The sequence below is a fragment of the Ursus maritimus genome, unplaced genomic scaffold (assembly GCF_017311325.1).
Source record: "Ursus maritimus isolate PB19 unplaced genomic scaffold, ASM1731132v1 scaffold_10, whole genome shotgun sequence".
NCBI classification, from domain to species: domain Eukaryota; kingdom Metazoa; phylum Chordata; class Mammalia; order Carnivora; family Ursidae; genus Ursus; species Ursus maritimus.
Genome location: NW_024423344.1, coordinates 43905584 through 43921116, shown reverse-complemented (window position 1 = coordinate 43921116; position 15533 = coordinate 43905584). Strand labels below are relative to the sequence as shown.

The window sequence follows — 15533 nt, the reverse complement described above, 5'->3', positions numbered from 1 at the left end:
CTGTAAGCACAGAATGAACATTACCTGATAAAATATACATTTTCACGCACCGGAGAAGATTCTTATAGTCAATTTTCTGCAAGATGTCCTCGCAAGGAAAACAGAAATATTATCTTGTGTTAAAATTCTGTTTTTCTAGCAGAGTTGTAGAGGATCATTATTTTCACATTTTAATGGTGCATTGTAACTCCTTTAAGAAAAGTTTATGTGATCAGGTGTCCTGGACATTTGGCTGCAGTGAAAAGAAACAGCTTTGAGTTCTTAGGTATGCTATTGCCTCCTGATTTAATTGGCAATGATACCGTTTCTCCCTGGGCTGGCACAAATATGTGCCTTTCATAAAGACTGTGCAGAGATTGTCACGTTCCTCCTAACTTTTCCATCTGCTGCCATTCTCAATGATTTCTATAAGACACCTAAAGAAACTAGGCGAATACTGATGCAGAGCAATTTATGAAAGGGGAGCAGATAGGTTTGGGCTCTATCAAGGAGTAAATGTGCCTAGCAGTAAATTATAAAAATCAATACTACTACTCTAATAATTTATGCATGCATAGTATTACACAGTTTGCAAAGCAATTAATAGGTTTGGGAATGGTTAGTTACTTTTCTGTTAAACCAAAAAAAAAAAAAAAGTAGAACTGTTTAGCTGACTGGGCTGGTTTTTTGTTTGTTTTGTTTTGTTTTTTGGTGGTGAAGTTTATAACTGATTTATATGTGCTCCCTTCTTCCCTCTTCTATGAGTTAGTAGATAATATGTATTGCATATTTATGTTCTCGGACAGTCTATTTCCAGTATCAAAACTAGACCAAATTATTACAAGGGTTAAAGAATCCTATGAAAATATTTATTTAGTTTGTATAACATTGTAAAGTTTAGGAATCATTTCCTTCTAAGCTCAGTGTGCTCAAAAGCAAATCAGAAAACGTTTACAGACTACGTGTTGTTACAAAACCTATTTTCAAAGTGAGGAGATGGTATTTTGGAGTAATGAAGTGCCTTTGCTGGGAAATCCTGACCAGAGAGTATTAGAATGAGATGTTTCTCCAGTCCTTCTCACTGAAGAATCATTGCTCTTTCCACTATAATTTCTAAGTTATATTACCTCTTTAGCAACCTTTTGTCAGAGAAGACAAAGTCATAATAGATGAGTCATAAACTCATATATTTTCTAAGGAACATAAAATAAAATTATCTTCACTTCAGCCTCCTACTGTTAGATGTATTGTCTACATTCACATTTCTCTATCTTCCCTATTTTCTTTACTGATTATTTAGTCAACAAAACTTTATCGAGTATATTTTCCACTGCCTAGTATATTTGTAATACCAAAGAATACCGAGACAAAAAAAGGAAAGTTCTGGCTCCTAAGAAGCATGATTATCTTTTGTTCCATATGATAATCTTGAAAGATGACCATCAGAAATAATTTCTGATATTGGACACAGTTTTGGAATTGTTATAAAATGCTTCATTTTAACATTGATACTCTAATATTTTTGGGGGAAGAAGTTGCTACCAATGAAGTAACCACACTTAATAGATGGAAAAGAATTAATAAAGAAAGCTGGCAACTGTTCACTTTAGTCTGACAGATTTGGATCTCGATCATTTTTCTGAACTAAAGAAAACTCAGAAGAAGATATATGTATATATAAAACAAAACATATGTGGCCACATGATGCAGAATAGTAATGGTTTATGCCTCTGTAATATTGGCTGAGTGTCAGATCCTTCTCTAAGAACAGTAAATTTAATTTAATCTTCACACTTAATCCTCACAACAGTGGATACTATTTTTATCCCATTTACAGACGAAGAATCCTACTTCTTAATCACACAATCAGTGGATAGCAGGGTTAGGATCTAAATCGTGACCAACTCTCCAAGTTAGTAGTAATATGTTGACTCTCCATAATCACCAAGATCATGGAACTCAGATATATCAAGAAAGAGGTGGAAACAGGGTCAGAGGAACACTTAAGAACCAGGGTGCATACATGTTGCATAGATCAAAGTAAGACAGTAAGTCTAAAGTAGATGAACAAAGGAGAAGGGGAACCTAACCAAAAGATAGATAGTCCAGGTAATGTAATAACACAAGAGACTGAATTCCTTATCCCAGACTTACCTTGACTATATATGAGCCCATCCAGCCTCCACATTCTCACCTATAAAATAACAAGGTGTGCCTATCTCCTAATGAGTCTCTGTTCCCTTTGACCTCTAAGGTAGTATTCAAGAGTTCAGGCAGCAACTTTAACAAGGTATTAAAAATTAAAAATTCAAACAAGGCAAATAATCAAAAGCCCAGGAAAACTGGTTTTAACCTGAAAGGGTTAGTCTTGACACCAATATGTCAGTGTAGCAACTTTAAGGTAGCTGATACGAGAAGCCCTTGATTACTGGAAGAGGTGTCTCTCCCCACCCTGCACTTTTAGAAATTTTAAATTCTAGAGGCATAGGAAGATAGAATGATAGATAGATAGATAGATGATAGATGATAGATAGATAGATGATAGATAGATAGATGATAGACAGGCTAGACAGATGATAGTTGACAGATAGATAGATGATAGATAGATAGATTGATCAATCAATCGATCTGGATCTTAAGAGGAGACGATGTTTTCCTGTCCCTGACACTCCTTTGGATCATTGAAAATGTAATATTTCTTAAGGGCATCATTCTATAAAATAAAGAGCCTAGAAATTAAAATTTGAAAGTTTGGGACAGGGGCACCTGGGTGGCTCAGTCAGTGAAGTATCTGAGTTCAATTCAGGTCATGATCCCAGGGCGCTGGGATCAAGCCCCGCATCAGGCTCCCAGCTCAGGGGGAAGCCTACTTCTCTCTCTCCTCCCAGCTTGTGCTCTCTCTCCCTATCTCTCTCTCTCTCTCAAATAAATACATAAAATCTTTAAAAAAATAAAAGATTGGAGATAATTATACTTTCTTAGGTTTATGTGAGAGTTTTTAACATAACTATCCTTTTTTTTAGTTTCTCTTATGATATTTATTATTTTTCTGGGGTTGCAATAACAAAGGATTAAAAGCTAGGTAGCTTAAAACAACAGAGATTTATTCTCTTATAGTTCTAGAGGCTAAAAGTGTGAAAGCAGGGTGTGAGCAGAGCTTGCTCTCTCTGATGGTTCTAGGGGAGAATCCTTTCTTGCCTTTTCCAACTTCTGGTGGTTCCTAACAATCCTTGGCATTCCTGGGCTGGTGGCAGCATGACTTTTATCTTTACTTTCACATGGACTTCTTCCCTCTGTCACCTCTGTCTTCACATGGTGTTCTCATCACTGTGTGTCTACTTCTGTCTTTAAGCACACTAGTAATTAGATTAGGGCCCACTCTAATCCAGTATGGCCTTAACTTAGCTTAACTAATTACATCTGTAATGACCCTATTTTCAAATAAGGTCACATTATGAGGTTCCAAGTGGATGTGAAGTGTTGGGAGGCACTACTCAATCTGGTACATGGTGTAACTTCTTCAGAAGTCAAGATATGCATTTTTCAGTCTTGTCCTTGACAATAATAGAATCACACATATATCAGAAACTCTCAGAAATTCCCTTGCAAAGGATGCAAGGAATTATAGTTTTATAATCAGACTTTAGACCTAAAATTTACATTTTCGTATTTGTATAATAAGCCTTAATCAGAGGATGCAGGGCAAGTCTCAGGCTCTTCTTTCAGTTTTCCATTTACTTGATAGTATGAGCCTCCTAAGAATACATCTTTCTAACCAATAACTCTTTAGATGGGCAATTAAATGAATTTCGTAGCCTCTGGTGATTTGGAATCAGGCCAGAGATTCTGTGGTGGTCTGGCAAAGGATTAACCTTCCCAACATAATGTTGAAAGTGGTGATTAGGAGGTTCTTCTAACTGACCTCTGGTCACAAAGAGCAAGATGGTGAAACATAGATTTTAATTCAGTAGACATTAATAGCAAAGCAGTTTCTTTGAGTTAACCATAATAGTGTATAATGTATTGTATTTTAGTAGCTGTTAATGGAGTAAACACTGTTAAAGTTTATGTTGAAATTATTTGAACATTAATGAAATATTTTACTATAATTTAATACCCATGTTTTAAATTAAATCAATAGCTAAAATATGATAATTGAATGGATTCATTTATATTCTCCTTGACCTAATATTACCATTAATTGTTAGCGAACTTTTAAAATGATGTAGAAAATGAATTTCTACTGGAATTTCAAATTATTGATATATTACCAATAATAGGAGAAGAAGAAGACAATAACATAATTAAGGGATAAAAGAAAATTAATATTAGAAAATGTTTATGTCAAATTCAGGAAATAATTAAATAACAATGGGTAAGAAAATTCTGCTTAGAAAGCAAACGTGTATATTTTTTATAACTAGCAAAATTACTTAAAGTATTATGAAGTAGAAAAGATAGTAGAATTTAGTCTTGTTGTAATTAATAAAGATTGCTTGTGTCTTAGGTAGTGGCAACTTAAATTTGGTGATAAAATTTTCCTTTATAATAAATAGTTCAGTCTATGTGTAAAAGATATATGTATAGATATATTCCCATTTAATGGAGAGACTGTCAAAGTTTTAGAATAAATTTATTCCACTATATGGTCTAAATTACCCTTTCAATATTATTTCTCACAATTTTTCTGTGCTCATTCTTAATCAAACTGACATACCAAATATGGTACTTTATACTATATTACCTGCTATTATGTCTTTGTTTATATGCTTTCCTCTAGTTTTAATACTGTATCTTCCCATTTCCCATTTTCTAATTTACCTTCCTACCTAATATTCTAGGTCCATTTGAAAAACCTGCTTTTCTGGAGTTGACAAGTCATTTTCTAAGCACTGCACATTTTATAGGTGTCCCATGTGTGGTAAGCTTTTTGATGCAAATCCATTTTGTTCTCCTGCTACAATTATCCAGGACCATATGTTAGGTGTTCAGGAAATCTATATAGAATGAATTATTGAGTAAATTTAAAGTAAAGTTATTGTACAAAAGGTAAATAGGCCAAGGAATTTTGATGCCTTTCCCTACTTGATCTCACACAAGGAGTTAGTGAGGCGCACAGGCAGTGTTAAGGAAATGAGTGTGAATTTATATTTTTTCTTTAGTGAATCAAACATAAAAATTTCCAGAAGCTAGACTGCAAAAAACAGGAAAATATTAGGCAGGGTATCATGAAAAGGAGACTTAATGGAGAAAACAAACAAACAAAAAGAGCAAATAGAACTTTAGATAAATAAATACATGAAAAAATAATGAACAACATAATATATGGACCAGTATGAGAGATCCAGTAATATCTGATATTAGCTCCTAATGTCCAATTTATTTATAGCAGTTTTTACAAACCACATGGCTTATTCTCAAAAATGTAGTATGGCTTGCAAAGATATGAAATTATAAGAATATACTCTAAATCAGATGCAGGGATAAAAGAAAAAAAAAGAAAATCTGCTGTAGTGATATTAAATGAAACTATTTTGGAGCTTTCTGAAAAAGAAATCAAACTATAAAAGGCTATAGCCTTCCTAACAGATAGATTTCAATTTAACTCTAAGTTTTCTAGAGGCGAAATAAAAAGAAAAATCTGATCAGTTTCATAATTTACAACATCCATGATAAAAGTAAACCAATTTACTCAGGAGAAGTGCAATTATTCTTGCTACTAAAACCTGCAAGAAATTTTCTCCCAAGGGTCATCATAAAGAGGCCACTGTAAAATATAACGAAATATGCTTTAAACAATATCTTTGATAGACACCACTAAGAGTTTCATAGACCTGCTTTTTTTATGGTACCCTGTACTATATACTGGTGGTTTAGCTCTACCATTCTGTGTGTAGTTTAATAGAGGCATAGATTTTTCAGTAACTGGAAAAATGGATGGACAAAAAATCTTTCAAAGATTCTTGAAAAACATCTTTATCTTACTAGAATCCTTTAAAGAAACTTGGCGGCCCCACATCTCCGAACACTCAATTGGTTAATTCAGTAAAGAGATATTGGACATCTATAATTTACATAGTACTTGTATTAGGCACAGAGGAAGCACAGGGGACAAAAATTTCCAGGAAATCAGCTATTCTGTGATGTCAATCAAATGTAAGTAAATAGGACAAATGACCTGAACGAAAGTAAAAGTTGACATTCTTTTGTGACAGCTGAAGGCACCTCAAGTCTTGGATTCAGTTCCAAGGATATACTCAAAAGGTGGGTCAGGTCTCTTTTAGAAAATAGGTTCCGATCTGCTCTGACAGAGAGTAACGGCCACAGGCTGAATCTTCTAGTCAGCATTAGCACAGTAGCATAGTCACATGCTTTTTGGGGAAGAGATCTCGTCCCATCTGCTTCAGGTTTTTTCCTACAGTAGGCACGTATTGGGATTTCTACCACAACTGTGCCTTTAAAACTATGATCTGAGAAACCTTACTTATATTTTCCTTGGAATTGAGACATGGGGGGAGGTGGAAAAAAAGAGGCAGCCAGTCAGATCTCTGTCTTCTCTAACATACATCCACCACCAAAGCCTCTCTGCTAGCATATAAGAAGGGTTTTGACAAATCACTTTAAAACTGTATTTGAAAAACACTGCACTGCTGTGTACTATTTCCAGAATTTTATTTTTCTCCACAAAGATCACCAACACATCTATTCAATAAATATGTACTGTTCACCTGCTGTGTTCCAGGATCTAGATATGCAAGGTCAATTGTCAAGGTGTTTGTCTCAAGGAGCTTAAAGATTGTCATAAGACCCCTAATGGCACTGGAGATTAGGCCACAGTTTGGTAATTGCTGTCTTAGAGATAGAAATACCATGCCCTGTGCATGCACGGTGGATGGAATAGCCAGATCCAATGTGAGTGAATAGAGGGCTTGAGAGTTCCAGATATAACAAGTAGCTTTTGAATTGAGAGTTGGAAAATGGCAGAAATTAGGAAAACAGGTGCATAAAAGTCATTTTAAGCAATAGATGAGTGAAGGGGGACATGTCAAACAGGATGGTTTAAATTGAAAGAGTAAGTAATAGTGACTAGAATACAAGAAAGGTTAAGAAGTATAGTCTTCAACTGAGGAAGAGGTCAGATCACAAATAATTAGTGTTCTAACCAAGAGATTTGAACCAAAGGACAAAAGGGGACCAAACCAAACCAAGGAAAAACTTTATAGAGGAATGCCATGAAATTTATGTTGTAGAACTGTCATTCTAGCATGAGTATAAGGATACAGTAAAGAGGCTAAGAATAGAGTCAGGCAGAGTAATTAGAAGGTTATGGCAGCAATCTAGAAGAAAATAAATGGGAATCTAAATTAAGCCACAGAAATTGTCATGAAAGGAGGGAGGTATGAGAGATAATAAAAGGGTGGAACATATGTGCTTTTGCGACTTCTATGGCCTATCTGTCCTGTTTTTTCCCTTCTAAATAAACGATGATACATCTTACAGTGTTTCTTACTCCCTGTGTAATCTGGCTCCCCTTTTCTGATTCATCTGTATGTAGTCAAGCTTTAAAAAATTTGAAATGCTATTCTCTTCATAGTCACCAAATCTTACATAGCAGTCCACTTGAAACTTGAACATTTAATCACTTAGTACATTCTGCCTGCCTCACAAAGCTCAACATTATAATCCTCCAGTTATTACAAGATCTGTGCTGTCTCTGATACATTTACACTTCAATTACAATTACGATGCTTTCATTTTAACAGCTTCCAGTTTCTGAAGGATTAAGTCTCAAGGATTATGTTATAATGAGAACAAAGGTTATTGACGACTTTTCTCATTTCCTTCTGAGATGCTTTCCCAGCCAAATCAAAGTGAAGCCAAATTTATGCCAAGATGTTTTCTCCCTGCAGGAAAACATAATGGAAGTTATGCGAAATCAAGAGTTTTTACTGCTTCCAGCTGAGGAGCTCCATAAACTCCTGGCCAGCGATGATGTAAATGTTCCTGATGAAGAAACCATCTTCCATGCATTAATGATGTGGGTCAAGTATGACATGCAGAGGCGATGCAATGACTTGAGTATGCTTCTTGCCTTTATAAGACTGCCGCTGCTTCCACCACAGGTAACTGTAAGCGAGGCTGTGTTAGCAGCTACTCTGCACTGAAAAATCCTATGTTAAAAGTAACATCAAAATCTAACTAAAAATAATAATAATAATAATTTAAAAGAACATGTAATAATACCCATAAAGCATTTGGTAAAATAACAATTTTCAATTAATACACGTTATGGTATACACATCCGCACATGCACACACACTTGAAAGTGGAAAGTCCCTAAGTTTTATGCCTCTCCATTACCATTTTCTTACAATTGTTTAGTTCTTTAAAAAAAAGTAACATCACAACCCATTTACTCTTCTTCACATTTTTGTTTTTTAGGTTTAGTCAAATAATCTTTTTTAGGAAAATTTGGTGATGGAAAATGACGGGTAATAGGTCTGAAGCTCATCTCTGCCACATATTGACTCATGCTCATATGACTAGGAGAATGTCACTTAATTTCTCTGATATCCAGTTTCTTCATCTATAAAATAAAATTGTACTACCACACAAAAGTTTTGTGAGAATCAGATTAGATAATACATGTAAAGTACTTAACATTTCAATACAGTAACTAGAAGATTTTTAAAATGTTGCAATTAATTCCCTTCTTCCCTATTTTGGAGATCAGTGGATCTATCTATTCTACCTATTTATCTATTTCTATCTTTATATCCTATGATGCAATAATATGATCATTCTCTGGTGAAAGCACGTGCTTGGGTTACATTTTAAGACCCAATACACAGGATTTCAAACCTCAATAAATGAATAAGACATATTACTGAATCATACACAATTATGAAGTAACAGCATTTAGCAGTTGGGATTATGGAATCTTTAATAATTGGAGCTAAGGAGAATCAAGACACTAAGTGAACCAACCACCTCATTTTACTGATGAGTTATGTAGGACAGGTGAACTGGTAAAAACAAGTTTATTCAGCTTGTAAGAAGAGTAACTATTTTTCTCTGATGTAGAGTCTTATGTCTTAAAGTTGTGATGTTGCAAAATTATCTATGCACAACAATGTTAATCTGGGTTTTTGCCTTCTCAGGCTATCCAGAAATAAGCTTGAATGTAGCTCTTACCTCTGAAATAATAGATAAAATTATGTGTATACATTTTGTCTGGGGGATGGGAGGGGCCTATAACATTCGCCTGATCCTTCACTTGGCTCCATACTACCATCAGCACTTTCACTAATCCATATATTACTAAGAATGTAAGCTAGGGAATTAGGACATTGGGAAAGAATGACAGACAAGTACATGTTAATAAGTGAAGTGAGAATTATGGTTATATATTAAGATTGGAAAGTTAAAAAAAACAACTCTGTATCAAAAATTGGGAAAACAAATGAAGCTTTATAAATAAAGGAATGATTGTGTTTCATTTGGCTGCTGAAATGAATAAAGCAGTAAAAACAGAGGAGAAGAATTTACGGAAGTCCTGCCTAAGCAAATTATATGAGCTTATCTTAACACCAGCATCTTAAAAAGGAAGAGAAATGCATTTAGGTAATTAAACAAAAAATAAATTGTGAAACCAAGCACTGGATTTTTCTGAATCTTCCATCCTAGGTTCTGATGCCAGATATCCTTAGAGCCTGGGGATCTTCTCCCAGAACAGAAATGGCCAATGAACACTATTAGCCAGTAATAGGTAGACAGCCATTAACCATTGATAGATGCTGTGGCAATTGGTACCTTTGACCATTGCCCACCCCTTACAACTGTTTGCTGAAATGTGGGGAGCTTTTGGGCTTATCATGTCATATGTGAAGAGTCAGAGTTTGACTTCTTCTTTGCCAATTTGAATGTCTTTATTTGTTGTTGTTGTTGTTGTTGCCTGTTGCTGAGGCTAGGACTTCATCCCAAAATTGTTAGAACTCATACAGCAATTCAGCAACGTGTTGGGATACAAAATCAATGCACAGAAATCAGTTGCATTCCTATACACTAACAATGTGACTGAAGAAAGAGAAATTAAGGAATCAATACCATTTACAGTTGTACCCAAAAGCATGAGATACCTAGGAATAAACCTAACCAAAGCGGTAAAGGATCTGTACTCTAGAAACTACAGAACACTTATGAAAGAAATTGAAGAAGACATAAAGAGATGGAAAAACATTCCATGGTCATGGATTGGAAGAATAAACATTGTTAAAATGTGTATGCTGCCCAGAGCAATCTACACATTCAGTGCAATCCCTATCAAAAGAACATCGACATTTTCCACAGGGCTGGAACAAACAATCCTAAAATTTGTAGGGAACCAGAAAAGATCCTGAATAGTCAGGGGAATGTTGAAAAAGAAAACCAAAGCTGGGGGCGTCACAATGCCCAACTTCAAGCTATATTACAAAGCCGTGATCACCAAGACAGCATGCTACTGGCACAAAAACAGACACATAGGTCAGTGGAACAGAATAGAGAGTCCAGAAATGGAACTTCAATTCTGTGGTGACCTAATCTTTGACAAAGCAGGAAAGTATATCCAATGGAGAAGAGACGGTCTCTTCAATAAATGGTCCTGGGAAAATTGGACAGCCACATGTAGAATAATGAAACTGGACCATTCTCTTACACCATTCACCATTCACAAAGATAAACTCAAAATGGATGAAAGACCTCAATGTGAGACAGGAATCCATCAAAATCCTAGAGGCACAGGCACAGGCAGTAACTTCGTGACCTCGGCCACAGCAATTTCTTGAAGACACGTCTCTAAAGGCAAGGGAAACACAAGCAAAAATGAACTTTTGGGACTTCATCAAGACAAAAAGTCTTCTGCATGGCAAAGGAAACAGTCAACAAAACTAAAAGGCAACTTACGGAATAGGAGAAGATATTTGCAAATGACATAACAGATAAAGGGCCGCTATCCAAGATCTATAAAGAACTTATCAAACTCAACACCCAAAAACAAATAATCCAGTCAAGAAATGAGCAGAAGACATGAACAGACATTTCTCCAGAGAAGACATACAAATGGCCAAGAGACACATGAAAAAATGCTCCATATCACTAACCATCAGGGGAATACAAATCAAAACCACAATGAGATACCACCTTACACCAGTTAGAATGGCTAAAGTTAACAAGACAGGGAACAATGAATGATAGAGAGGATGTAGACAAGGGGAACCCTCTTACACTGTTGGTGGGAATGCAAGCAAAGCAAGCTGGTACAGCCACTCTGGAAAACAGTATGGAGTTTCCTCAAAAAGTTAAAAATAGACTTACCCTATGACCCAGCAATTGCACTACTGGGTATTTACCCCAAAATCCAGAAGGGGCATCTGCACCCCAGTGTTCATAACAGCAATGTCCATGATAGCCAAACTGTGGAAGGAGCCGAGATGTCCTTCAACAGATGAATGGATAAAGAAGATGTGGTTCATATATACTGGTTCATATATACAACAGAATATTACTCAGCCATCAGAAAGGATGAATACCTACTATTTACATCAATGTGGATGAAACTGGAGGGTATTATGCTAAGTGAAATAAGTCAATCAGGGAAAGACAATTATCATATGGTTTCACTCATATGTGGAATATAAGAAATAGTTCAGAGGATCATAGGGGAAGGGAGTGGAAACTGGGAAGAAATCAGAGAGGGAGATAAACCATGAGAGACTCTTGACTCCGGGAAACAAACTGAGGGCTGTGGAAAGGGAGGTGGGTGGGGGATAGGGTAACCTGGTGATGGGCATTAAGGAGGGCACATGATGTGATGAGCACTGGGTGTTATATGCAACTAATGAATCATTGAACACTACACTAATGATGTACTGTATGTTGGCTAATTGAATAAAAAAAAAAAAAGAAATGTGGGGAGCTTGAAGTTAAACCAGTGGTCAAAAATCATCATGGATATAAAAAAAAATTATAAATAGTCGGACACATAACGGAAGAGGCCAAGAATGTGACCAGGGCTCAATCTTTTCACAATATGCCTTTCCTTAATACACTCTTCCCCCACTCTTCTGTCATCAAAAATGGGAGATGCGCTTATACCTGTACATCCATCTATGCTATTCCATTAGAACAGACACGTACATCCTATTGACTTGTTACTAAGGCTACCCAGTACAAATGGAGTTTTAATTCTTATTGGCTCAGCTGCTTCATCTTACTTAGTGAAACAATATTTATTAACATTAGAAAATAAGATATCATTTTTTGGTGTAACTAGCTAGTAAAAGACTTTTTTGTTTACTCTTACTACAGCATCTAATAGTCATAAATATAGCATGTGTCTATTTTCTATTTCTTATTTCTCAAATTAGGGGCATTAGAAACATAACTTTATATATAATTTCAAATTAGTCATGTAGGAAGACAGAGTAAAACATTTTCTGTTCATAAAATATTTGGGATATAAGAGGGGCTATCACTTCCTTAACTAATATTAATGAATTACATGTTCTTATAAGCATTTCTACCCAGATTTTGAAGCTTCCTGTAAAAAAATTGGTGAAGTAAGAACAGGGGAATAGGAACTAACATGCTTTTATTTCTTTCTTTAGTTACCAAACATAATATACTTTGTTTCATTTAATTTCTGTATTATCCCTAAATAGTAAATATTATTATTACCATTTGACAAATGAACAAATGGAAAATCAACACAATAGCCATCTTCCTATTAAGTTGTACAGCTCAGATTGTGCTCTAGATGTATCTGACATTAATGTGGTTCTTATTCCACTGAGAGGAAATGAGTGCAGTATTTACTTGTACGGTTGGCATCAGATTTAATTCAGTGTCTCACTAGAGCTAAAAAAGAGTTTAATCAAGTCTAGGATTTTCCAGCCTTTTATGTGAACTTTCAAAGTGGCTAAGCATCTTATATTCCTTAAGAAAAGCTATTATGATGATCAGGAAACACCTTTTTCTTAATCCTGGAGCTATTAAATATAGGTTTTGCCCCTAATATATATTGCTTGTGTGCACGCACTCTCCTTCTCTCGCTCTACATATGTGTGCATATATATATGTATATATATTTAATAGTTATATAAAATGTAATATTATATTTTAAAGTACTAACGATATTTAAAAGAGGGAGAGTCTCCATTTTTCTCGTGAGGTAAGAATTTACTTTCAAAAGGAAAAAATAAGTAGGCTAATTTTTGAAGGAGACTTGAGAGAAGAATTTGGCTTATGTTTTTGTAAGATAATTCCTGTAGATGTAAATGATAGGTTTCAGGTAAGTGAGAGAACAATATTTGGAAGACCTGTTGTGAGCTGCTTATAATGTTGTTAAGCAAAACATAACAAGTACAGACCGGGGCAAGAGTAGAAAAGATGAGATTTAGAGATGCTTAAAACAATAAATAAATAAATAAATAAATAAATAAATAAATAAATAAATAATATATGCTTCCAGGATAGAGTTAAACTAAATGACTGTGAGTACTTCTATAGCTATGAGTTTCTAGTTTCTATTTAGTAAATGCATAGAACAATTTCTAGAGCTCAAAAAAAAAGGTAAAAATAAACACAATGACAGAGATTTAATCAACAAAGAAAACATGTTAAAAGATTGATTATTGTCAAATAATAAATCTAGGCTATGGTAATAGTCTTCTCTTATACTCATTGGCCAATTGACCAACTTGACTTAGGTGGATTTCAGTTTAATCATTTATCACAATCTTCATTCTCGTTTTTTTTTTTTATTACTACACCCATTATGTGTATCTGTGTTTAGTTATTTCTTAAATTCACAAGAGAAAATCTATTCTGATATTCTTTGTTATTTATAAATTATGGTAATTTGGTGTAGAAAAATATGAGGCTATAAATTTTGGTAGACAGTATGGATTTTAGTTGAGAACAATAGTAGACAAAATGAGCTTCAGAAAAGAATAAAAGAAGAGACATAAAATGACTCAGAAGTGAAATGTCTATTTTATCCTGTATTGAAATATAACAGCTAACACTGAAATAAATTCAGTTGGCTTTGCTGCATAGAAGACCAGAGGAAAAGGCAAAATGAAAGAAATACATAATTGAGTTATAGTCTAAGAAATAGTGAATGACTTCTATTGTCTTTTTAAATAAGTGAGGAATAGAATTTTGCATAATAGTTTCTATGTTTTTCTTGAATACCCAGAGGTTTAAAAATTTCAGCAGGATGGAAAAAATGTGGAAATTTCATTTTAGAGAGTGAGTGATTGTATAAATATGCAGACACACATACACACACACACATCACGGAGGTTACCCAATTTGACTTAATCATTTTTCGCTATTTTCTCTTACAAAGATGCAACACAAGAATATAAGTTGCTATGCAATAAGCATGTTTTAACATTATGTAACTATCATTTCCACTGGTTTTAACTGGTTTCACAAGATGTATCCTTGTAATACGTACATAAATATTTATTTATTATATACATACTTTAAAAGTACACATAACTATCCAACTTTTGGTGGGTTCTTTTCTAATGCTTGGTCTGGAAAGTTGAAGCATGCTGTTCAAAAATCAAGGGAATTCAATGCTATATATAGTCAAGCCAAAAGGTCCTTAGGAAAATTCAGTTTTATCATAGTCAGGGATTATTTAGAAGGTTAGAGATATACAAATAAACTTTGCTTCCTATCTTGGAATTGGTATTGTTTATCTCTTTTGAGGCAACAAGGATAAAGATTTCTCAGGTCTTGCAAACCAGAATACCTACTGACTCTTAAAAGAAATATGTAGCAGTGTGTGTGTTTATGTGCATAAACATTTATTTTCTGCAACAAAATGTGAAAGGAAAAAAAAAACATTTGCAATGAAACAACAAATTATTGCCTAAGCTTAGAGGAGTATAGTTTACTTTAATAATAAAAAATAGCAAAATAACAAGGAAACTCAAGAGTGTAACTTAAGGAAACAGATATTACCTCTATTTTATAAGAATAAATTCATTCTATGCAAAGCTGTAATTAATTTATCCCAAAATATTCTTTATGTAATACTAGCAACATGAGAAGGGAGAAGTTATCAACATATTTTATTCCATTGGAAATATGATAGTTGATCAGATAACAGTGACATAGACTCCACTGTCCATAAAAATTATAGCCACAACTAAAAACCCTAATGAAAAGCAACCAAAGTGACAAAGAACAAATCAATATAAAAAGAGCATTCATAAATCACAATGTAAGATATACAAATAGATTATACTCCTGAGTAATTTGTATGTTTTGTTTTGTTTCACTTCTCCAAAGCAAGCATAGGTAAACTACTCCCTGATAAATCTGACAATATTCCATGTTTGTCAGTATTAATGTGTATTATGTATATTATTTTTACAAAGGAAAAAGAAACAAAAAAGAAAAACTTTTAACTCTTACAAATGAGTAAGGCAAAAATTAATCAAACACATTAACACAGTCTATTACTGGTCTTTGTTACTTCTTAATTTGTTTTTGTT

The 15533-nt window shown here is 34.3% G+C and overlaps 1 protein-coding gene across 2 annotated transcripts in view; it reads left to right on the top strand.

Moving 5' to 3' along the window:
- The window catches only part of KLHL1 (kelch like family member 1), a 340600-nt gene that overhangs the window by 191045 nt on the left and 134022 nt on the right, over window positions 1-15533 (top strand). For both annotated transcript variants that reach the window (XM_008686635.2, XM_008686634.2), the window contains one exon: window positions 7890-8102. In XM_008686635.2, the coding sequence (XP_008684857.2) occupies window positions 7890-8102 (213 nt within the window). The remainder of the gene's footprint in view (window positions 1-7889; window positions 8103-15533) is intronic.